Source organism: Scyliorhinus canicula, chromosome 8 (assembly GCF_902713615.1).
Source record: "Scyliorhinus canicula chromosome 8, sScyCan1.1, whole genome shotgun sequence".
Taxonomy (NCBI): domain Eukaryota; kingdom Metazoa; phylum Chordata; class Chondrichthyes; order Carcharhiniformes; family Scyliorhinidae; genus Scyliorhinus; species Scyliorhinus canicula.
This window is the reverse complement of record NC_052153.1, coordinates 8,223,915-8,249,630: the sequence shown is the minus strand read 5'-3', so window position 1 is coordinate 8,249,630 and position 25,716 is coordinate 8,223,915. Positions and strand designations below refer to the sequence as shown.

The window sequence follows — 25,716 nt, the reverse complement described above, 5'->3', positions numbered from 1 at the left end:
TCGGCGCGGCTGGAAGACCCCTCCAGCAAGAACAGCCAGAAGATCTCACCCATATTCTTTGATGGGTTTTGGGTGCCACCTTCCCCTGAACTGGATGTTTTGCTCGGCCATTTCAGAGGAAAGTTCAGAGCCAACCACTTTGACATAAATCTGGAGTCACAAGGACATCAGACCAGGTAAGGACGACAGATTTCCTTCCCTAATGGACATTTTTATGACAATTGACAATTGTTTTGTGGTCGCCATTACTGGGACTAACTTTCAATTCCAGATTTTGGTAGGATTTGAACCCTACCATTAGCTAGGCCTCTGGATTACCAGTCCAGTGATATTACCACTATGTCACCATCTTCGCCCAGATTCAAATCTATCCATATAAAACCACACCATAAAAAACAGGAACAGAGGTAGGCCAAATGGCTCTGTAAGCTTACTTCACCATTCACCATACGGGCTAGTTCAGCACTGTGGGCTAAACAGCTGGCTTGTAAAACAGAACAAGGCCAGCAGCGTGGGTTCCCCGAAAAGGTGCCAGAATGTGGCAACTAGGGGCTTTTCACGGTAACTTCATTGAAGCCTACTTGTGACAAGTGGGCAGCACAGTAGCATAGTGATTAGCACAATAAGTGATTATTATATTAGGTGCTGGTTTAGCACAGGGCTAAAGAGCTGGCTTTTAAAGCAGACCAAGACAGGCCAGCAGTACGGTTCCATTCCCATACCAGCCTCCCCGAACAGGCGCCAGAATGTGGCGACTAGGGGCTTCATTTGAAGCCTACTTGTGACAATAAGTGATTTTCATTTTCAAAAAGAACATCCACGTCAACTCACTTTCCTGTCTATCCCCATAAACCTTGATTTTTTTCAGTGTCCAAAAATCTCAAAAATGAATATACTTATCTACAGCTCTCTGGGGTGGAGAATTCCAAAGACCCTCAGCTTTATATGTGAAAATATTTTTTTGCCCATCAGTCCTGAATGGCTGATATTTCTTCCTCAGAGTATGACCCCCTAAAACCAGGGTGACCCAATCTTTTCCAGCCACAGATAGTGGAGTTGGACACTTTAGGAACTTTCAAGCGGTTATTAGATAGGCATATGGAACACACCAGAATGACCCGGAGTGAGATAGCTGGATCTTGGTTTCGGACAATGCTCAGCACAACATCGAGGGCCGAAGGGCCTATTCTGTGCTGTACTGTTCTATGTAAACGCTGGGACTACCCAAGAGCATCTCGTCAGCCTATCAGCATTCAGTGCTCCAAGAGGCCTTGCTCTGATCGGCCTAGTTGATTTATCTAACTATTTTAAAACATGCCGCATTCGTACCGGCCTTTGTCGGTCATGTGGAGGCCGCCAGCTTCACAGACCCCAGTTTGGGAACCCCTGCCCGAAAATTAGGTTCTCCAGCCAGACCAAGCAGCCTCTCAGCACCGACCCTGCCAAGCCGTCTCTGAACTTTCTAATCTCTCTTTTTAAGATTAACCCTTTCATCCCAGGAAGGAGTAAGCCTTCATTACACCCACTTCCAAACTACATCCTTCCTTAGGTAAGGAAGCCAAAGTCAAACTTTAGATAAACAGGCTTTATTTCTTGCTGAAAATGCAATAGTTATTTCCAGAGATGACAAGTTGGTTATCAGTGTTCCATTACAAACTATTTGCAGTAAGTCTGCACCAGGACATGGTGTCAATTTGGACATGAATAAAATTATGAAGGCTTGTACTCACCCTCGATCGGTTAAATACCGTGCAGCTGGGCTGTTTCTTGCAATATTTCCTGCTGGAGAGATATGATCAGTTGTCACCGAATCACCCAAGTTCAAAAGGACAAAGGCATTGTCGATAGATTTAGGAGCTTGAAGATCTAGAGTCTGCACCAAAAAAAAGTGTTTAAAATCAAGTATACACTTTAATGTACAATGTGGTAATCACCCTCCAAGTTGACGAATACTGTAGTGACCATAAACAGATCATAGAATTGTTACGACGCAGAAATAGGCCATTCGACTCATCATATCTGCACCCATTCTCCAAACGAGCATTATGCCTTAGTGCCGTTCCCCTCCTTTTACCCATACACCTGCACAATAACCATCGAACATCTTCTTGAATGCCTCGATTGAACATGCCTCGATTGAACCTGCCTCCAGCACATTTCCAGGCAGTGCATTCCGGATCCAAACCATTCACTGTGTGAAATTATTTTTTTCTCGCATCACATTTGCTTCTTTTGCAACTCGCTTTAAACCTGTGCCCTCGTTCTCAATCATTTTACGAGAGGGAACAGTTAATCCGCATCTACTCTGCCCAGACCCCTCATGATTTTGAGCCTAGATTTTATAGAATTCATGGAATCCCATCAGCCAGAAGGGCCATTCGGCCCATTGAGTCAACACCGAACCTACCAAAAGCACCTCCCCACCCAAAATAACCCCACCTAACCGACACATCTTGGGACTATCTGAGGAAATCGGAGCAACCGGAGGAAACCTATGCAGACAAGAATGTGAAAACTTCACACATCTCTATCCAATCTTCTTTTAGCCTTCTTCTGGGCTGGTTTAGCACAGTGCGCTAAGCAGCTGGCTTGTAATGCAGAACAAGTCCAGCAGCGCGGGTTCAATTCCTGTACCGGCATCCCCGAACAGGCGCCGGAATGTGGCGACTAGGGGCTTTTCGCTGTAACTTCATTGAAGCCTACCTGTGACAATAAGCGATTATTATTATTATATTATTATTTTCTCCAAGGTGACCAATCCAAACCTCTCCAATCTGTCCTCATAGTTTCTCATCCCTGGAACTATTCTTGCAAACTTCTAGTGCACTCTCTCCAATGCATTCACATCCTTCCTATAGTGAAGCACCCCGAACAGCACACAATACTCCAGTTGAGATCTAACTATAAGTTCAACAAATATTCTGAATTCTCCCTCAGTGTCATTAGAACAGAGAAGGATGAGGGGCGACTTGATAGAGGTTTATAAGATGATCAGGGGAATAGATAGAGTAGACAGTCAAAGACGTTTTCCCCCGGGTGGAACAAATCATTACAAGGGGACAAAAGTAAAGGTGAATGGTGGAAGATATAAGGGGGGATGTCAGAGGTAGGTTCTTTACCCAGAGAGTAGTGGGGGCATGGAATGCACTGCCTGTGGAAGTAGTTGAGTCGGAAACATTAGGGACCCTCAAGCGGCTATTGGATAGGTACATGGATTACGGTAGAACGATGGGGTGTAGATTAATTTGTTCTTAATCTAGGACAAAAGTTCAGCAGAACATCGTGGGCCGAAGGGCCTGTTCTGTGCTGTATTTTTCTATGTTCTATAACCTCCTTGCTCTTGTACTCTATGCCTCTTTTAATAAATCCCAGGATACTGTACTCTTCACTAATAGCTCTCTCCACCTGTCCTGTCCTGTCACCTTATTATAATAATCTTTATTATTATCACAAGTAGGCTCACATTGACACTGCAATGAACTTACTGTGAAAATCCCCTGGTGGCCACACTCCCAACACCTGTTCGGGTACAGAGAGGGAGAAATCCGAATGTCCAATTCACCTAACAAACACATGAAATGCCCCTAGTCGCCACATTCCGGCACCTGTTCGGATACACAGAGGGAGAATTCTGAATGTCCAAACTACCTAACAGCACATCTTTCGGGACTTGTGGAAGGAAACCGTAGCACCCGGAGAAAACGCGCACAGGGAGAACGTGCAGACTCCACACAGACAGCGACCCAAGCCGGATTCGAACCTAGGACCCTGGAGTTGTGAAGTAACCGTGCTAACCACTGTGCTACCGTGCTATGATCTTGTGATCATTGCAATCCTGTCCTGAAAGGGATCAACTCATTCTTTGGTGGGCTGAATGATCAGCAGTGCTTTGCTGCCTCATTCCCAATGATTGCTCTTCATAAACTGTAACTACACCAACTTGTAATAATAGAGATCCTTTAATGTATCAAAAAGGTATTTCACAGGGCAGCACGCTGGCCTAGTGGTTAGCACAACCCCCTCACAGCGCTGAGGTCCCAGGTTCGATCCCGGCTCTGGGTCACTGTCCGTGTGGAGTTTGCACATTCTCCCCGTGTCTGCGTGGGTTTCGCCCCCGCAACCCAAAAATGTGCAGAGTAGGTGGATTGGCCACGCTAAATTGCCCCTTAATTGGAAAAAATAATTGGCTAATCTAAATTTAAAAAAAAAAAGGTATTTCACACGAAGTGACTGTCAGGGATAATGGTTAGTCAGATGACTTGCACAGGATACACAGCACGGGAGCAGGCCTCACAGCCCAACCTTTGCATGCCAGTCTTTATATTCCACAAAGGCTTCTTTAGGTTTCCACAAATTATGTTAATTTGTTTTTGGGCGGCACAGCAGCACAGTGGTTAGCCCTGCTGGCTCAAAACACCAGGGACCTGGGTTCAATTCTGACCTTGGGTGACTGTGTAGATTTTGCTCAAAAACATCACAGTCTCTCTCCCAGAGTTCTATATCTACCTCCTCGTTCTCTTGGGTGAAGACAGATATGAAGGGCGCGATTCTCCAAAATGGAGACTAAGTGTTTGCGGCATCATGAACGGCGTTGCGTTTCACGACGGCGCAAAACGGACGCGGGGCAACCGATTCTGGCCCCCATAGGGGGCCAGCACGGCGCTGGAATGGTTCACGCCGCTCCAGCCTCCCTTCCCGGCGCCAAATGAGCGCCGCACCAACCCGCGCATGCGCGGGGGACTTCTTCAGCGCGCCGGCCCCTACGCAACATGGCTTCAGTCCAGAGGCCGGCCGCACCACAATGTAGGCCGGTGGGGGCTGCCGATCGGTAAGCCGCAATCACGGGCCAGATCTCATTTACCCCCCCCCCCCCCCCCCCCCCCCCCGGACCCTTCGCGCAGAGTTCCCGCTGGCAGCGACCAGGGGTGAACGACGCCGGCGGGACTCTGCTGTTGCCTCCGGGCCGGAGAATCTGCGGCCCGGCTGCGGACAGCGACCGGCGCTGCGCCGAACGCACCGGCGCAAGTAGCACCGATTCTCTGCACCTTGGAGAATCGGGCACCGGCATCGGGGCGGCGTGGCGCGGTTGCGACAATTCTCCGGCCCGCCGCGCGGCTCGGAGAATCGCGCCCGAAGTATTTGTTCAACATCCTAAAACATCCTATCAATGTCCTCTGGCTCCACCGTCAGATTTCCCTGTTGGTCCCTAATGGGCCTTTTTCCCTGGTGATCCTCTTCTCATTAATATACTTAAAGAATATCTTGAGATTTTCCCTACTTTCACCAGCCAGCGCTTTCTCATATCCACTCTTTTCTCTCCCAATTGCTTTCATAAACTCCATCCTGCACTTTCTGTGCTCCACTAATGCCTCCGTTGATTTGCTCCCCTTGTACTTCTAAAAGCCTCTTTTTTCCTTTCTCATTGTATCCTGAATGTCACTGGTCATCCATGGTTCTCTGGGCTTGTTACTCCTTCCTATTACCCTAGAGGGAACCTTTACCCTAGAGAAATGAGATAGAGAATCTGGTGAACTGGTGCAACGACAATAATCTCTCCCTCAATGTCAACAATACGAAGGAGATTGTCATCGACTTCAGGAAGCGTAGTGGAGAACATGCCCCTGTCTACATCAATGGGAACAGTAGAAAGGGTCGAGAGCTTCAGGTTTTAGGTGTCCACATCACCAACAACCTGTCCTGGTCCCCCCATGCCGACACTATAGTTAAGAAAGCCCACCAACGACTCTACTTTCTCAGAAGACTAAGGAAATTGGGCATGTCACCTACGACTCTCACCAACTTCTAGAGATGCACCATAGAAAGCATTCTTTCTGGTTGTATCACAGCTTGGTATGGATCCTGCTCTGCCCAAGACCACAGGAAATTACAAAAGGTCATGAATGTAGCCCAGTCTATCATACAAACCAACCTCCCATCCTTCGACTCTGTCTACAATTCACGCTGCCTCGGAAAGGCAGCCAGCATAAGTAAGGACCCCACGCACCCCGGACATACTCTGTTCCACCTTCTTCCGTCAGGAAAAAGATACCAAAATTTGAGGTCACGTACCAACCGACTCAAGAGCAGCTTCTTCCCTACTTGCATCAGACTTTTGAACGGACCTACCTCGTATTAAGTTGATCTTTTCTCTACACCTTGCTATAACTGTAATATATTCTGCAGTCTCTCCTTCCTTCCCTATGTACGGTATGCATTGTTTGTACACCATGCAAGAAACAATACTAAAATCTAAAACCCTCTCTCCTGCAAGAACTCTTAAGCCACGCCTTCACCGGCGTTTTTCTCCTATTTCTGTACTCGCTAGCGCGTGGAACTGGGATTAATCCCGAGATTACAACCAAAGAAGTCCTGCTTTTTAGTCTACTACCTAATTCCCTGAATTTTTGATGCAAGATTTCAGCCCTCTTTCTACCTAAAAATTCTGTTAACTTTTCTAAGTGCCCTGCCGTAACAGTGGCTTCCAGCTTGGATCTTGTACGTCTCTCTTGTGGAGACCATGAATTAGCTTCAATTTGAACTTGAATTTTTTTTTTTGGATCAAGCAATGAGATGGATTACGGGTTTGTCCTGTCCACTCTGCACATTGGCTTTTTAACTTTAAGGATGGGATGAAAAGAAAATTACAGTACACAAAATACTGCGGCATATAAATAAGCCACGAATAGGTTTAATTGATCAGAATCTGATCTTGATAACTGGTAATCTGAAGTGCAAACACAGGCCAGGGAAGTGTTCAAAGTTGGCAGGCTAATGCTAAAGCTCAGCCATGCCAACTGAACCATTAATAATGCCAGCCATGACTCAATGGGTCGCACGCTCACCTGTGAGGCAGAAAGCAGTGAGTTGAAGCCTCACTCCAGAGATCTGAAGCCAAATGTCTAGGTTGACACTCCCGCACTGTCAGACTTGTCGATGAGATGTTAAATGAGGGCCCCGCCTGTCCTCTCAGGGGCATGCAAATACTCCCACAGGACAACCTTGAAGAGCAGGGGAGCTCTCCCTGGATTTCTGGCCAATATTTATCCCTCAACCAACATCACTAAAAAACAGTGTCTGGTTATCACATTGCTGCTCGAGGGCCTTTATTCAGTGTGAATTGGCTACAACAGTGACTAGTCTTCAAAATCTCTTCATTGGCTGCAAAGTGCCTCGTCATTTTAAGATCATGGAAGGAGCTACAGAAATGCAAGTACTTTCCTTTCATCAGAGTGCCTATCACTCTGTTTTGAGCACATGGAATTCCTGTCAATTTCTACCACACTTTGAAGATTATTGGTCTAAACATCAGAGGTAGACTGCATCAACAAATATTAGAATTCTCTCCCACTATGAGGAAAATAGCAGAGTGATCAAGACATTGAAAGCGCCACCACGCTCACATACCAGGGTCTCAAAAAATGGCGGAGACTTGATATACGTTGACTTGGGATTCCAAGTGTAGAGTTTGTCACTAGGAGCATTCAAAGAATTCCAGCATTCATTTCCTTTCTGTGAGAAAACATAAATGAAAAAGAAATGATACTATCCCTCTCGACTATAACTTCTAACTACTGAAGGGCACCGCAGTTATTGTATGAATATTTGCATTGAATACTATATACAACAGACCACATGTCTTCTTAGCAGACATGATTTAACCAAAAGTTTGACAGTGGCTCAAAATGCCGTAGTTAAATATTGGTTACAAATATTTTTATTCACCGTTACTCAGTTTCTCACAGACACTGTTGCAACAGTTTAAAACAGTGGGCAACCTGCGGCCTGCACGTGGCCCATCAGGGTTCTGAGTGTGACCCATCAGGGTTCTGAGTGTGGCCCGCAAGACCGCTGCCCACACGCAGGTTTGCCAGATTCCGCTAGTTTCCATCTGCATAGTGTCCTTCCTACCGGTATGACTGAAGCAAGATGCACGTAAAATGAGGGCAAGTGAAGTGAGGTACATACTGATTGCTCACAACACTGACTGTGAGGGCCGTGCGTTCCCTCTGCATCTAAAATGTTAATATTTATTTTGTTTTTACCATTTTATGTGGATGACAGCTCTATTAATATATGAATGATTAAGCATTTTCTATAACTCGTTATGAAATAACCATAGAACATACAGTGCAGAAGCAGGCCATTCGGCCCATCGAGTCTGCACCGACCCACTTAAGCCCTCACTTCGACCCTATCCCGTAACCCAATAATCCTTCCTAACCTTTTTTTTGTCACTTGGGCAATTTATCATGGCCAATCCACCCAACCTGCACGTCTTTGGACTGTGGGAGGAAACCGGAGCACCCAGAAGAAACCCACGCAGACACGGGGAGAACGTGCAGACTACACACAGTGACCAGCGGGGAATTGAACCTGGGACCCTGGCGCTGGGAAGCCACAGTGCTATCCACTTGTGCTACCGTGCTACCCCAATGTGTGTTAAATGTATTTAATCTTATTCATGGGAGTCCTGATTAGAGAACAAGCCCGATTGCAATCTTGAGGCCCATTGAGATGAAGGAGGGACTCTCCTATGGCCCACTCACTAGCCGGGGTTTAAAATCAGCAAAGCTTTGAATTTCCACAAGTAAAGTCCACCTAGTTTACCTCAATCTTCTGATAAACCTCCTTGAACATGGCAGGAATAACAAATTTTCTCTCGATGTCTTGCAGTTCTTCCCTGGTCGGCCAAATGTCTCTCAGAAAGATTTCCTTTCCTTCCGCAGTAACACCTGAAAAGGAAGAAGCAGTACCGCCCAGCTGAATATGAAATGGTGCAACATTTTGGAGAGGAAAAAAACGAATCACAACTTGGTTATACTCAGGTAGCATGCTCTTAAAATGAACATTTATTAAAAAATAAAATTCAGAGTAGCCCGGCGGAGGATTCTTCTTCAGTGGAAGGATGCGAGGCCCCCAAGCGTGGAGGCCTGGGTCAATGATATGGCGGGGTTTCTTAAACTAGAGAAGGTGAAATTTGCCCTAAGGGGATCAGTGCAGGGCTTTTCAGGAGGTGGCAGCCATTCCTGGATTTCCTGGCAGAACGATAGGAAAAGGCCACCAGCAGCAGCAGCAGCAGCCCGGGGGGGGGGGGGGGGGGGGGGGGGGGTTGTTTTGGACCGGAGGGGCGGGCGTTGATTTATTTATTTCTCTACGTATACACGGGGGGGGGGGGGGCTTGTCGAAGGGGCGGGCGCATGTTTTGTACGAATGGCGGGTGTTCATTTACCTCTTCCTTTATGTATGCGGGGGGGGGGGGCGGTGTTACTGTTTTTTCTGTTCTTTGCAAAAAAAAAAAAAATTCTTTTTGTTGATAATTTATGAAAATTTTGAATAAAAATTATTTGAAAAAATAAATAAAATAAAATTCAGGTTATTCATGTGCAAACTTGATTTATACTTTTCACGAATGATTAAAAGTGTCTAATTACTAGGCAGGTATCTGCCCTTCTCCTTTGCAGTGCTGCTGTTTTTGTGACAGTCATGGCTCAGTGGTAGTGTTCTCAGTCCCCCCCCCCCCCCCGCCCTTCCCCCAATGATTGTAATACTTGAAGCTCTTGTAAAACACAATAAAAACAAAGTGAGGGTCAAAGGAACAATGGCAGTGGAAGGTCCAGAGTCTTCAAGCCATAAACCAGTCCTCTATTGCCGCATAGAACATAAATATTCAACCAGTCCTCAGAATAAACTAAAATTAAATCGTCGCCTTGTACTGTTTGTTCTGGAAATCCTTCGTTGGCAGTTCAAAGCTGAAACGCCATGGAGAAGCTGCTTACCCAATGGTTCCACTTCGAAGCTGATTCTGATAGTCCCAGCGATGGCATATGCAATAACCAGCGGTGGTGAAGCCAAGTAGTTAGCGCGTGTGTTGGGATGTACACGACCTTCAAAGTTTCTATTCCCAGACAATACTCCAACAGCAACAAGGTCACTCTGAACAAACAAGGATTACATAACTTAAAATTGCCTGTACAAGTGACGCTGGAAAGCATTAAACTGTTTTCATTCAACTTGTCCTTTGGAGAAGTACGTAGATCATGACCGAGAATGTTTTGTTAGATTTTCAGCTCCCTGACAATGATTGCACGCTATCTTCCTCCAGTCTGCAATAGCAGACCTTGGGAAACCATTCAAACCAGCTGCCTAATCACGTGTGTGCTTCACATCTTTTAAAAATTGATTCATGGGAAGTGGGCATCACTGGCTAGACCAGCATTTATTGCCCATCCCTCTCTGCCCTTGAGAAGGTGGGGGTGAGTCGCCTTCTTGCACCGCCGCAGTCCAGATGTCTAAGTGCAGCCACAGTGCTGTTAGGGATTGAATCCCAGGATATCGACGCAGTCATGGTAAAGGAACAGGGCTATATTTCCAGGTCAGGGTGCGGTGTGGCTTAAGGGCACCTTGCACGTGCCTGCTGCCCTTGTTCTTCTAGGTGGTAGAGATTGAGAGTTTGGAAGGTGCTGTTTAAGGAGCCTTGGTGAGTTGCCGCAATGTATCTTGTAGATGGTAACTCATCACGGTTTCTTCCTTCAAAAGGACCATAACACTCGCAAATACTTTGGCAGCAACAATGGAGACAAAGTTTTGCAAAGGGCAGCTCGGCTCTTCATTTTGAATAATTCCACCATAAAATGCGTACACCACCAAGAAAGGACAGTTCAAACTTAATGGGATATTAATAGCACTTTACCTCAGTAATGGCTTCCACCACAGACTCCGGGAGAGGACCACTGTTACCAATACACGTCATGCACCCATAGCCAACAACATCAAACCTGCAGTAGACAGAAACAGAACTATTAAAATCTCCAATAACTAGAAATGTGCAAGTCCTACTCTGCCTGCATCTTCCAGTATGGAAGTAAAACATGGCAACTTGAACTTGCATTTGTCTCAAGCTTTCTGACTTGGGGGAAGTTACATGGTCTGGATTATACATTCCTGTGCATCCTCCACACAAATCAACCACCTTCTTCAACTCAACCCAACCACTATATCCAGCCACTTAAATCCATTTTATTGTTATGTTTAGATTTTTCAGAATTAGAAACATTCCACATACATTTAACTGAACAAATATCCTCGCCTGTGTTTGTTTAAAGTTGGCTTAGCTCCTTCCCACAGATTGAAACCAGAATACAACAAACCTTCCAACATGTGGTTTAAAATAAGCTGCAGAGATCTGGAACTGCAGTTTCTTGTTTCAAATATAAGCTACCTACATACAGTGACAACCACAAATGAAGCCAGGAAATGCATTATTTCACTCTTTCACATTATAGACATAGAACATACACTGCAGAAGGAGGCTATTCGGCCCATCGAGTCTGCACCGACCCACTTAAACCATTACTTCCACCCTATAACCATAACCCAATAACCCCACCTAACCTTTTTGGACACTAAGGGCAATTTTAACATGATCAATCCACCTAACCTGCACATCTTTGGACTGTGGGAGGAAACCGAAGCACCCGGAGGAAACCCACGCAAACACGGGGAGAACGTGCAGACTCCACACAGACAGTGACCTAGCGGGGAATCGAACCTGGGACTCTGGCGCTGTGAAGCCACAGTGCTATCCTCTTGTGCTACTGTGCTGCCCCGAACTGTATTATAACTGTACTCCACAGGGACATAGAGTTTTAAACAAGTATTAAAGAAAGTGGAAAGACGACTACTTTGTGTACAGTACTAATGAGAAAATCAAGTCTCTGTACAGAACTCCAGTACAGAGCAAGGCTGCCAACATAAACTATTGAAAAGTTCTGGACTTACCCTAGCTTGACGAGATAGGGCATGACTCCACTCTCTTTTAAGTAGTAGGTAACTACACCACTTCCTGGAGATAAACTAGTTTTGATGTAGGGTTTAACATCGAGGCCGGCTTCGACTGCTTTCTTCGCCAACAACCCTGCAAAGTACAGAAGAGAAAGATATTACATTTTTTTTTCCTGAATGAAGCTCCATGTTAGCCAAGTACAAAGCAATAGGTGGCTTCTCAAAATTCCTTTTACTAGTTGTCACTTCTATTACCAGAGGTATCCAAAATGCTGAGGGTTTTCGACAGACCAAAACCGCGACACCATGTTTACACCATCAATGTGGTGGAATCAGATTCCATGAGAACTTTTACAAGGCAACAGGACATGCATTTGTGGAGGATTCATTTTCAGGGTTATGGGTAAAAAGGTGGGCTAGAGGATTAAAATGGACAGCTCTTTGAGAAAGCAGGCACCAGCAGGATGGGCTGAATGGCCTCTTCTGTGCTGTAAGAATCCATGATTCATATAGGTGTATAAAACAGAATTGAAGGTTGCCCTCTCCGATTGAAATCATATTGATCACCATCAAATGCAAATAAATGAAAATGGGCTTTGCCAAATAAAGTAGCCTGGGAAGCCTAAGACACTTACCTTGCCAATTTTTAATATGTCTATAAAGGACAGCTGGATAAAGCAATTTTATTTTGTTGCGAAATACCGCCACACTTATCAGGAGGTTATAAGCAGAGAAAGTGCACAACTTGGGATTTTGATTAAACACAATTGTCTCATCATAAAGTACTTTCAACTCGTGGATGATTTGATGGATCCTTTTCAGATGAATGTAGCAGACACAATATCCAAAAGATGCATCAGCTCCTTAACATAAATTATTCTGACAACACCAGGTTAAAGTCCAACATGTTTGTTTCAAATCACCAGCTTTCGGAGCACTGCTCCATCCTCAGGTTCACCGGAGGAACAGTGCTCCGAAAGCTAGTGATTTGAAACAAACCTGTTGGACTTTAACCTGGTGTTGTCAGACTTCTTACTGTGCTCACCCCAGTCCAACGACGGTATCTCCACATCATAAATAATTCTTATACACACACCTGCAACACAACATATCCACAGTTTTGCAGCAAATTTCTGGCAAGGCAGTATCAAATAGACCCCAGAAAACTGTAGCTCAGAAAATCTTCAATGTATGACTAGAATTTCCGAATCGATATGTGACTTTTTCTTTTAAAAACCCAGAACAATAGTTGGTCTAGAATGGGTTTCAATGCTTTTTGGTTTTCTCAACTGCAAAGTCTTTCCACTGGCATGCATGCCTGAGAATACTAACAAGTGACCAATATAGAGCACAAACGTGTCTGGCATCTTACACTACTGCAGGGAGGAAAGAACGGAGATGTTTCAGCGAAGTAATGATCGTTTGTATGCGTATCCAAGTCGCCATGTACATGATACAGAAGTCCACCCGGGTTTATACAGCCCAGAGTGCTTCTGCAGATGATATCAATGCTTTATGGCTCATTTATATTACAGTTCAATCATTTCATAAGTTCATAAGATATGGGAGCCGCTCCGCCGTTCGATCATGGCTGATCTCATCCTGGCCTTAACTCCACTAACCTGCCTGTTCACCATAACCCTTTAACCCATTACCAATTCAAAATCTGTCCTTAATTAAAAACTCCTCCTTAAATTTACTCACTGTCCCAGCATCCACCGCACTCTCGAGTAACAAATTCCACAGATTCACAACCTTTTGGGAGAAGTAGTTTCTCCTCAATTCCATTTTAAATTTGCTACCTCTTATCCTAAGACTATGACCCCTCTCTCTTGTTCTAGAATGCCCACAAGAGGAAGCATCTGCTCCATGTCTACTTTATCCACACCTTTTATAATCTTGTTTACCTCAATTTGATCTCCCCTCATTCTCCTAAACTGACCTAAACTTCTTCATTTCCCTCATACGACAAACCCCTCATCTCCGGAATCAACCTAGTGAACTTGTCTGAACTGCCTCCAATGTCACTACATCCTTCCTCAAATAAGGGGATCAAAACTGTACAATACTCCAGGTCTGGTCTCATCAATGCCGTATATCGTTGCAACTCTTCCTTACCTTTCTACTCTATTCCTTTACCTAGAAATGCTCTCTTTGCTGTACCTGTATGCTAGTTTTCTGTGACTCATGAACGAGGACCCCCAGAACCCTCTACACTGGAGCATCCCAAAGACTCCCCATTTAGATAAGTTGCCATCCCATTTTTCCGACCAAAAATGCATGATGTAAAATGCATAACCGCTGCCCCCATTAGTTTGTACAACAGGCACTGGTAATGCTTCTGCTCCTCTAAACACATTTAATGTTCCTTTACTTTCTCCATTATCATTTACCCCCCCCCCCGCCCCCGTTTGTCTGCATCTCACCACCTTTTGTAATTTAACCACTGCAACCACCAAGCTATCAAAGACCCTCCATCTTTCCTTTCCAGCCTCTGTACTTACTAAAAATATTTTGCATCTGGAACATTTATCAGTGCTGACCGGAAAGATTTATTGTTCTTCTCTCTCTCTCTCTCTCTCTCTCTCTCTCCAGAGACGCTACCTGACCCGACGAGCATTTTCTGTTTTTACTTCAGATTTCCAGTCTCTGCAGTATTTTGCTTGATTTATATTACAGGGAAACTGTAAAATAAGTTAACGGGGATAGAAGAAAGGGTCATTTGAATTGAACCCTTGGAGCTCAGGGCATCCACTTAAATGAAGGTGGGGCAAGTGGCCTGGTCCAAGGTCCTGAGCGGCACAGTAGTCATAGCACTATCGCTTCACAGCACCAGGGTCCCAGGTTCGATTCCCGGCTTGGGTCACTGTGTGCGGAGTCTGCACGTTGTCCCCGTGTCTGCGTGGGTTTCCTCCGGGTGCTTCGGTTTCCTCCCACAAGTCCCAAAAGACGTGCTTGTTAGGCGAATTGGACATTCTGAATTCTCCCTCAGTGTACCCGAACAGGCGCCGGCGTGTGGCGGCTTGGGGATTTTCACGGTAACTTTATTGCAGTGTTAATGTAAGCCTACTTGTGACGATAATAAAGATTATTATTGAGCAGCCCAGTCTACGGGTGCTCATCCGATTTCCTCTACCTTTCAGTGAGAAACTGTCTCCAGTCTTTTTAGCACTGCCTAGTAGTCAAGATTGGTGACTTGGCTTGTGAAGAACAATGGTGCAAACTTGCATTCTACCACTTATCCCAACAAACAAGAGATTTAAAAAAGACACAGGCGTGGTTAGACACCAGCAAAGTAAGTTATCTCCATTTGCAAGCCTGACCATAATTCATCAAGGTTGTATGACTTGGATGAACTGAAGAAGGAGGTATACACACAGAAGTCACTCCCCACTAATGTCATCTGGCTTTACGTCAAGAATTCACACACAACCTCTAACGTTCTCAACAGCACAAACTGGGCTGTAATCGGCCTGAGACTGTCCTATTCACAGCATATTAGACTTTCTGCCACCTTGAAACAATTTGGCATATGAATAACACACAAGCCATGGCACAATCAACCTGTCCTTATAAAATGACAACGTTTCTTTGAACAAGGACACAGGAAATCCTACCAACATTTTCACGATCAAAACTCAACACGAGAAACCAAATTTCAGGCACTTGTAGGGAGGTAGCCGAGTGCGACAGTCAGTAACGTACCTGCACCTAACATCACAGATGGATTGCTGGTGTTTGTACAGCTGGTGATGGCAGCAATTACCACTGAACCGTGGCACAGCTCATAATCCTGCTCATTGTATTTAAACTTCACTCTGTCATCTTGACGAACTGACGGAATCTGAAATCCTTTAAATCCTTGCTAAAAGTGGCAAAGTGAGAGAGAGAGAGAGAGAGAGAAATCTTCAGACATTGGAAATTTGCTTTCAATATTTAATCCACATTCTTTGATTATCTAACATTTATTAAAATTCCACTGGTTAAACTTTGGGAGGCATAGAGAAAGCATTTGCAATATAAAGCCCTCCTCGTTGTGTCCGTCCTCGTTAGTCTGAAAGTGCTTCAAGGAAACCAATGGAGATCTTTCTTGGATATAACCTTCATTCCTCTCACTGCTTTGATCCTTCACTTTGGTTCCTCCCATTCTACAAGGAGGCATTCCACTGATTCTCCTAAAAGTATGATAGATTGCCATCCAGGTACTAATGTGCACCTACCACAACCAAAAAAATTTAGCATGGGCCCCGCATAAATATTAAAATAAGGGAGAATGGTTATTTTAGGATGGGGCTTAATTAACAAATAGGGTTTAGGAATCTTCACAATACTTTCTAAGCGGCATGTAAAGATTTGACTGAAATTGGCAACCCATTTCCTTTTTAAATCTAGCCACATAAATACAATTATTCAGAGGCCAGAGTGTTTTGGATGGTACGGACTCGCCTCTCATTGTCTGAAGAGATTCCCGCCAACTTGAGCACCCTGCAGCCATTTCACACGAGGATGACTGCAGAGTGGCTGCAGGTGGGCCTGCCACCCCTCACTCAGGAGGAAGTCCCACTTTAGTGAGCTGCCAGACGATCTCTACAGTCCCTGTCACAACAACGCTGCAGTGGTGCGCAGAAGAAATGCAGAAGGACACCGAAGACTATGGACCAAGTCGCAGCACCGGAGATCCAGGCAGGTTCGCAGGATCCAAGGGCGAGGAGAGTAGGAAACCCTCTACTACACCCTACACCCCCCCCACCCCCTACACTCCTACCTGCTCTCCCCCTACTAAAACTGTAGGTTGTTGTTGGATATGTTATTCCAGGTTAAAGTCCAACAGGTTTGTTTCGAATCACTAGTTTTCGGAGCACTGCTCCTTCCTCAGGTGAATGAAGAGGTAGGTTCCAGAAGCACATATATAGACATAGTCAAAGATGCAAGACGATACTTTGAATGCGAGTCTTTGCAGGTAATTACGTCTTTACAGGTCCAGACAGAGCAACTGGAGAGAGGGATGATCACAGGTTAAAGAGGTATGAATTATCTCAAGCCAGGACAGCTGGTAGGTGCTGTGCTCCGCAAGCTAGTTATTCGAAACAAACCTGTTGGACTTTAACCTGGTGTTGTAAGACTTCTTACTGTGCTCACCCCAGTCCAACGCCGGTATCTCCACATCATGTATATGTTATTGTTTTTATTTACACACGTTTGTAATAAAATACATTTTTTTTAAACTCCTCAAACAAGATGCCAACGTAAAACTTTCGCCTTTTTGCATTCCCAGTAGCAGACAGCAGATATGTAAGCTCACCTTTGTACTCAAACAACTTTCAAAGTCTTGCTTCATATTGGACACGGCCACTTTGTCCTGAGGTCGCTTGGGACCGCTGCAGCATGATACCACAGTGCTGAGATCCAGTTCCACCACCTACACCAAACAAAAGATTTCAGTTTTGAGAAAACACAAATACATAATATACTGCATAAAATAAGCATATCTGAACTGAAAACATTTATTCTTTTAAAATATTAGCTGGGCGGTGGAAAGCAAATTTAAATATTCCAACATTGGAAAAGCTTTTTCACATTTACCAATATTCTGTGCTCTTTTAAGTACACACAGCAGCATAACTAAAGGAATCTATTTACTTCTCAATGTATCGGTGATGGTATATACAAATATTTAGTGAAATCAACATATTTCTGTTTTTTTGTTTAATTAAGGGGCAATTTAACTTGGCCAATCTACCTCGCCAGCACATCTTTTGGGCTGTGGGGGCGAAACCCACACAGACACAGGGAGAATGTGCAAACTCCACACGGACAGTGACCCAGAGCCGGGATCGAACCTGGGACCTCGGCGCTGTGAGGCAGCAGGGCTAACCCACTGCGCCTCCGAGCAAAGGAATCCTTTCATAGACCATTTATTTCAGATGAAGGCTAAAGAGAATTATAACCTGTCAGTCAATTTTTAGAATGCTGCTTTACTGTGAATTTTGTGCATTGTTACTGTGGAAAGGAACATTTTCTATTTTATGTCCAAACATTAAAGCTCTCACAGAAGCAGATTTTTTTAAAAACACATCCCATGGTCCTGAAGTAGAACTTCCCCCAAAGAGGATAATTTCATTGCAAGATACTGAACTGATATCAGTAAAGTCTATGCTTCTGGTTGATCTCATTATAATTGGGAGTTTAGGTGGAGGCCAAGGCACCCACTCCTGATCACTCTCTACCTTGCCCCTGCTACTGACAGAATGAAGAGGCTGTGAAAGGTAAGGCACATTCTATAGCATCCAACCCCTGACAAGTTTGCTAATTCTGCCTGGACTTGAACATAAGAAGCACTGCTTATGTCAGTGCTGCCCATGGAAGAGTCATACGGACTAGAACGGTTAACTCTGTTTCTCTCTCCACAGATCACCATCCTGACTTGAAGGATATCGCAGTTGCTTCACTGTCGCTGGGTCAATATCCCAGAACTCCCTCCCTGACAGCACAGTGGGTGTACCTACACCACATGGACTGCAGCGGTTCAAGAAGGCGGCTCACCACTGCCACCTTCTCAAGGTCAATTAGGGATGGGCAATGAATGCTGGCCTAGCCAGCAAAGCCCACATCGCTTGAATGAATAGTAAAAAAGATGCTGCCCAGACCTGCTGCATTTTCCCAGGATTTTCTGTTTTTATGGATCTGTTCGTCAGCAAGTGTCGCTGCTTTGAGGAGCAGCAGATTGTTTCCAGTAGCTAAGACATTCTCTCCTCCACCCTCATCCCTATAGTCTCCTCATTCTCAAAAGTACTTCACTAACTGTGAAGCACTTTGAGGCACATTGGAAGTCATGACACGCACCGTATAAAAGTAAGTTCCTTCTTTCCAAACCTGTAGCTTATTTCCAAAGCCTGCATCACCTCAACTCCAACTCCATCTCGCCCACCCAATTCAGGCATCAACTTGAATTAGGTGGCAATGTTGTAAACATAGACTCAAATACTTAGACCTACTGTCCTTTACTTTATTAAAAAACAATTTAGTTTGGCATTACAAGGTCTCCCAACAGGCCGAGGTTTTACCTGGACACACAGGTATCATCTCACCTGAGTAAACTCGGGATCCTGCGACGGATCACTGTAATTTCTGTACATTCCAACAGCGGTGAGATATCTTTCAATGTAGTTCAGCTTATTTTCCTCTCGGCCTTAAACAAGGAACAGCAAGAGCACGGTAAACGGCTGTTGTTTTCTTGAAACAGAGAATATCTTTCATCGATTAAAAGAAATGTTGGTATCAAAACACAAAAGATGACTGTGGCTTTAGTAAACAAACAAGTTCTGCAACCAAAATCTATATGTAGATAGCCTGCAAGTGTAAAGACAAACTGTCAAATACTCCCATTGCAGTTGACATGTCTGTGGTTAAATACCTTCACTAATGCATGGTCACTTAAGGTTTCCCCATGGCCATCTACATTTTTGAACTTGAAAAAAAAAAATGAGATTGCAACTTGCCCACAATCAGGCTGCACTGAGCCACAAACCTTTCTTGTGACTGCAGGGCTTCCAGCTAACTTGTTCCCAAGCCTCTGCGACAAAGCTACCAAGGGACGCAAACATCGGAACACAATGATCCCATCCAATGACCCGAACGGGAGTCAAGAAGTGAAGGAAAGATGGAATTATTCTGCTGTGTAAAATTAAATTTGCCATCTTCTAACTCAACCAATGGTGCACTAGACCTCCACCATGACAAGGGGCAGGACAACCCACCCCCGTGCTTCCCGGCAGCAGAGGCAGCCGGCCATTGGCTGGCGGTGAGGTTTTCCAATCACGCCGAAGTCTGCGGCGTTTTTCGCCAGCCACACCGCGGTCAACCCTGCCATGGGTTGGTTCCACAGTCAACCCCGCCATGGGGGGGGGTTCCGCGCTAGAACCCACTGGTGGAAGGACCAGGAAATTCAGCCCAAGGTGTTTTAATCTTCAATTACGGGCATCTGAAATATATTTCCGACAGCACGCCACAGGAGATATCTGTAAAGTGCTCTGGGGCAATATCCATCCCTCTAACGAGGTTCTGAAAACAGATTGTTTTTCCATTTCTCTCACTGCAGTTTGTGGGAGCTTGCTGTACACAAATGGGTAGCCCAGTTTCCTTAGATTTACCATGGTGACCAAACTTCCAAAGCACTTCCTTGCCTGTAAGGTGCTTCAGGGCATCGAGAGATTGTGAAAAGTGCAATAAAAACTTTATGTCCCTTGTTTTCCCACAATCCATGCTTTTTGTTTTGAAACAGAGCTCCAGAACAGAACTTTATAAATCTGGAGAGCTCAAGCTACAGTCCACGAGCCATCGGAACGTAGAGGCTCAGGTAGTTGGCTCATGAGGCCACAGAAACCCGCTCTATTGGCATTTGTATTTCCTACTCCACTAGTTCCTCACTGGTTACATTTCCCGGGAAATTATCAATGGGCTGGTCTCCCCTCTACCTCCAGGTAAATTTTCATGAAGTGTGCAAATTACAGACTCAAAGCTTGCACAAATGTTCCATTAATGTGAAAAATAGAACTCCTCCCAAAATAGATGAGTGCGATCGGGAGAACACTATGATCGGAATGTGCTGCCTGGAAAGAGTGTTGGAAGCAGGTGCAGTAGATAACATTCAAAAGGGAATGAAATAAATGCTTGAAGAGGAGAAAATTCACAGGCGCTGTAGGGAAAGGATTGGGCCTATGGGACTATTTAGACCAGGGATGGGCAAACTACGGCCCGCGGGCCGCATGCGGCCCGCCAAAGGTTTTTATGCGGCCCACCAAGATCAAGTCATTAAAAAAAAAAAAAAAAATTTTTTTTTTAATTTTTTTTTTAATTTTAAGGTTAATGGGGGGGAGCTGTTGGGTTACTGGTATAGGGTGGATACATTGACTTGCGTAGGGTTATCATTGCTCGGCACAACATGTGTTTCATGTGAAGTTTCTACTTTTAAATATTAATTAATAAAAATTAATTGCTTTTTTTTCTTTAAAAACCTTTTATTTTGGCTATTTTAAATATTAATTATTTTACTTAATATACTATGCGGCCCTTTAAAATTGTGAATTTCTGAATGTGGCCCTTGCACGGAAAAGTTTGCCCAACCCTGATTTAGACAGTTCTTTCAAAGATTTGACTGGATTTATTATTGTCACATGTATTAGTACACAGTGAAAAGTGTTGTTTCTTGTATGTTATACAGACAACGCATACTGTACATAGGGAAGGAAGGAGTGACTGCAGAATGTAATGTTACAGTCATAACTGGGATGTGGAGAAAAGATTAACTTAATACGAGGTAGGTCCATTCAAAAGTCTGATGGCAGTAGGGAAGAAGCTGTTCCTGAGTCAGTTGGTACGTGACCTCAAACCTTTGTATCTTTTTCCTGACGGAAGGTGGAAGAGGGTATGTCCAAGGTGCGTGGGGTCCTTAATTATGCTGGCTGCCTTTCCAAGGCAGCGGGAATTATAGATAGAATCAATGGATGGGGGGCTGGTTTGCGTGATGGACTGGGCTACATTCACGACTTTTTGTAGTTTCCTCCTGAGGTCTTGGGCAAAGCAGGCTCCATACCAAGCTGTGATACAACCAGAAAGAATGCTTTCAATGGTGCATCCGTAAAAGTTGGTGAGAGTCGTAGCTGATATGCCAAATTTAACATTGTTAGAGAGTTTAAAACAGTTAGAATGAAGTTTTAGAAGCATAGAACGAGAGTAAAAGATAGAATTAGAAGGTATGCTAGGCACAGCTTGCAAGAAGTCGCCTCACTCCAGCGCCATCTTGGAAAAGATTAGGCAAGCACAGGCACGATGGACTCAATGGCCTCCCTCTGCACATTCTATGGATTGGTAATCATCAACGGCAGGGCTACCTTCTGTATTAAAGTAAGGCTAGTACGTGGGTGGAAATATATCCAGATTACTGCAGAGCATTTTAAAATTAGTTTCCACATTCATACCAGTTTGTTCCAGGTACTTCATGCTTATCTTATCAACAGGAAAGAAAGCTGCTGTTGCCCCGTACTCAGGACACATGTTGGAAATGGTTGCGCGATCAGCGATGGACAGTTGCACCACGCCTGGGCCGAAGAATTCAACAAATTTTCCCACAACCCCAACCTGGCGAAGATGCTTCAAAGGAAACAAAACTTGTTTCATTAAATAAGCTTCGTTAACAATTTCTTAATGCCTCTCAAATTGAAGTGAAGAATTCGATTAAGAATTTATAGAGGTTAAAAAAATATATATAAAAACTCTCAATTGATTTTATAAAATATAATGCAAGCTAGTTGAATTCTGACATTAGTTCAAAACATTTTATATACCAAAACAGCAATTTGAGGACACTCAGCAAAACAGGAAGCTGTGTACTTACTTTAGTGATTGTGAGGACTATATCTGTTGATGTTACCAAGGAGTTTGGGGTTCCTACCAACTTATAGCCGACTACCTCTGGAAGAACCATGCTGATGGGCTGACCCAACATCACTGCCTCAGCCTCAATGCCACCCACACCTGCAAAGGAAGAAGCATTTACACCGTCAATGATGTCTCAGAGGTCGTGGGTTCAAGCTCCACTTCAGAAAACAACACAAAAATCCAGGCTTATATTCCCAGTACAGAACCAACAGGGTGCTGCACTGTCAGACTTGTCATCTTTCAGGTAAGACATTAAACTGAGGCACCATTTGTCATCTCAGGGGGACACCAGATTCCCCGTGGCCCTATTTTGAAGAGCAGCAGAGGAGATCACCCTCTTGCCCAGCTCAATAGTTAGCCCTTAAGCAAAACCTACAAAAGAATATCTTGCGTTCTGAGAAATTGTGGGGTTTCCCCACACTAATCCAAAGTTCCAGCTGCTTGTACTATCATTGGGGCCACTGAAGAACACACGTGGCTTGTCCAAGTAATTTCCATCTTCGGATTCATTGAGGTTGATAACCTGTTCTTGAAGCGAGGATCCTGCTTAAAAGGTTGGATAGTGTGGGATTTTCTCTTTCCCCCACCCCGAGAAAGACGAAAATGGGGCTGCTGCTGTGCACTCCTCTAGCTTTTCTGTTTTTTTTTAATCTAGATTTACATTCCCGTACCAGCCTCCCCGAACAGGCGCCGGAATGTGGCGACTAAGGGCTTTTCACAGTAACTTCATTTGAAGCCTACTTGTGACAATAAGCGATTTTCATTTTCATTTCATTTCATGCCACTAAACAATGTAAGCCTTTAAGATTAAAAGAAGCATAACTATCCAAACATACAAGCATTGACCACTCCCCCAACTTGGTTGAGTTGAGGAAGAATGTCTTCAGAATGTTTGGTGCAAAGCTCAAACAACTGTTTAACAACTGGGTTTGACCTCTAAGTCTCAACTACAACACAACAGAAATCAAGGCAGTGACATAAATTATAGGGTAAAAGTAACAATGCACAAAACAACGGGGCAGCACGGTGGCACATCGGCTAGCACTGCTGCCTCATAGTTCCAGGTTCACGGGTTCAATTCTGGCCTTGGGTGACTGTCTTTGTGGAGTTTGCACTTCCCCCTCGTGTCTGCGTGGGTTTCTTCCGGATGCCCCCGTTTCCTCCAACAGTCCAAAAATATGCAGGTTAGGTGGATTGGCCATGTTAAATTGCTTAACATCCGAGGCCGAAAACACTCATTCCAGGTTAAGCAGCATTTCACTTGCATCTCTTCCAATTTGGTCTACTGCCTTCACTGCTCCCAATGTGATCTCCTCTATATCGGAGAGACCAAACGCAGACTGGGTGATCGCTTTGCTGAGCATCTTCGGTCTGTGCGCATTCAGGACCCTGACCTTCCCGTTGCTTGCCATTTTAACAAAAGACCCTGCTCCCATGTCCACATGTCTGTCCATGGCCTGCTGCAATTTTCCAGTGAAGCTCAACGCAAACTGGAGGGACAACATCTCATCTTCCGGTTCGGCACGCTGCAGCCTTCCGGTCTCAACATCGAATTCAACAACTTCAGATGATCAGCTCTACCCCACCTTGACCCATTTGTTTTCATCCCATTTCATTTCAACAGTCTCTTACCATTTCTTTCTTTCTTGTCCTTCTTAATATATATTTAACCTCCCGTCCCACCTTATCCACCTTTCCTTACCCCTCCTCCCCTTTGCTTCCCCCTTCCCCTCCCCCACTTCTCCATCTGTCACAGTTTAGCCTCTGATGTTAGTTTTTCTGCTGTTTGGCCTCTCACACCTTTTGTTCTCTCTGGGGACTGCCATTAGCACTCTTTCCCCTTGGTCTCTGTGGCTATTAGCACCCAGTTTCCCTGGGTTTCTGTGGCTATAATTCATTCTCACTCCACAGTATAAATATTTCCCACTTTCTCTGTCCATTAGCTTTGACAAAGAGTCATTGGACTCGAAACGTTAGCTCTTTTCTCTCCCTACAGATGCTGCCAGACTGCTGAGATTTTCCAGCATTTTCTCTTTAATTTCAGATTCCAGCATTCACAGTAATTTGCTTTTATTAAATTGCCCTTTAATGTCCAAAAGGTTAGATAGGGTTACTGGGATAGGGTGGAAGCTTGGCTAAGTAGGGTGCTCTTTCCAAGGGGTGGGTCAGACTCGATGGGTCGAATGGCCTCCTTCTGCACTGTAAATTCTATGATATTTAAGAACAGCCGTTTCCTTAGCAATGTTTTTTTTGTCAGTGGTAGTTTGCCATTGTCTTCCACTTTCAGGGACAGAGCGAGGAGGCAGGCCTCACGTCTACCTCTGTCGGAACGGGAATTGAACCGTTGCCGCTATTCTGAACCATGCGGTAGCTATCAAGTCAACCAAATTAACTGGCCTTGGATTGGGGGTGTGCCCGTCAGAAATATTTCCAGAGTGCGCAATAAAATTAGGAAGGTTAGATCAGGGCGGTTAACAAAACAAAGTGATTTAGAATGACAAGACTTGAAAGCGGGCAATCAGAAGTAGAATAGACACTCAGACCCCCAGGAGCACATGATAGAAAGGCATTGGTATGCAACCACGGTGTTCTGCCCAGTAAAATGAATGCGCAGAAAAGGGTGCGTCACGGCACACGATATCCTGATATGACCCCAGCAGGCAAGGACCCTCAGAGTAAGTGAAAACTATTTTTCATGGCCACTGTCATGGGACTGTCCCTTTAAGAAAGGTTTCGTCCTAGCACATGGCTTCAGTGATGTCATTGTGTGGGTGGAGCTGGGCTGTGGCTCTGGGAGATTTTACTTTCGCTTTTGAGTTTTTTGGACTGGTTTGAACTGCACAGGTTGAAAGAAGTGTTTCTCTATCGTCATTTTAAAAGCTGTTTCCAGACTACATGATAACTTAAAAGAGATATTTGCTTTCTGGAAGGAATTCAAATCTGCTGTTTAAAAACGGGAACAGAGTATCAATAACACGTCTTATACCAGTGAGAATGCAGTGTCTCTGGGCCATGCCTTTGAAAAGGGGTTTCTGGTTTTACTTGGATTTTGTCATTGAATTGGAACAGTTAAGGGGGAATTCATTAACGGTTATAGATATATTACTGTAGGTGTGTGGGTTCTTTGTGTTTGTAATTGATATAAGTTCTTGATGTGTGTTTATATAAATGTTAACTAAATCATTAGAATAAAGCTTTTGTTTCTATTTAAACACCCAAGAAGTCCTTGAATAACATCTGAAAGGAAGGCTCTTGTGTTCATCTCAGTCAAATTCACCAAACAGCTATAGGCCAGGGGCGGAATTCGCCGACCCCCCCCCCCCCCCCCGCCGTGTCTTGAATTCTCCGCCACCCCCCCGCCATGGCGGAGGCGGAAGAGACCCCCTCCCCTGCGCATGCGCCGGTATGACGTCAGCAGTCTCTGATGCTCCGGCGCATGCGCAGACTTACGCCAGCCGGCGAAGTCCTTTCGGCCCCGGCTGGCGTGGCGCCAAAGGC

At 44.7% G+C, this 25,716-nt stretch overlaps 1 protein-coding gene across 2 annotated transcripts in view; it reads right to left on the bottom strand.

Annotated features, from left to right (window-relative positions):
- The window catches only part of aco1 (aconitase 1, soluble), a 67,887-nt gene that overhangs the window by 7,373 nt on the left and 34,798 nt on the right, over positions 1–25,716 (bottom strand). For both annotated transcript variants that reach the window (XM_038804124.1, XM_038804125.1), the window contains exons 7-17: positions 22,175–22,314; positions 21,759–21,930; positions 18,870–18,970; positions 17,084–17,200; positions 15,487–15,646; positions 11,779–11,914; positions 10,691–10,775; positions 9,777–9,933; positions 8,608–8,732; positions 7,405–7,509; positions 1,731–1,873 (exon numbers count right to left, since the gene is read on the bottom strand). In XM_038804124.1, coding sequence (XP_038660052.1) covers positions 1,731–1,873; positions 7,405–7,509; positions 8,608–8,732; positions 9,777–9,933; positions 10,691–10,775; positions 11,779–11,914; positions 15,487–15,646; positions 17,084–17,200; positions 18,870–18,970; positions 21,759–21,930; positions 22,175–22,314 — 1,441 coding nt within the window. The remainder of the gene's footprint in view (positions 1–1,730; positions 1,874–7,404; positions 7,510–8,607; positions 8,733–9,776; positions 9,934–10,690; positions 10,776–11,778; positions 11,915–15,486; positions 15,647–17,083; positions 17,201–18,869; positions 18,971–21,758; positions 21,931–22,174; positions 22,315–25,716) is intronic.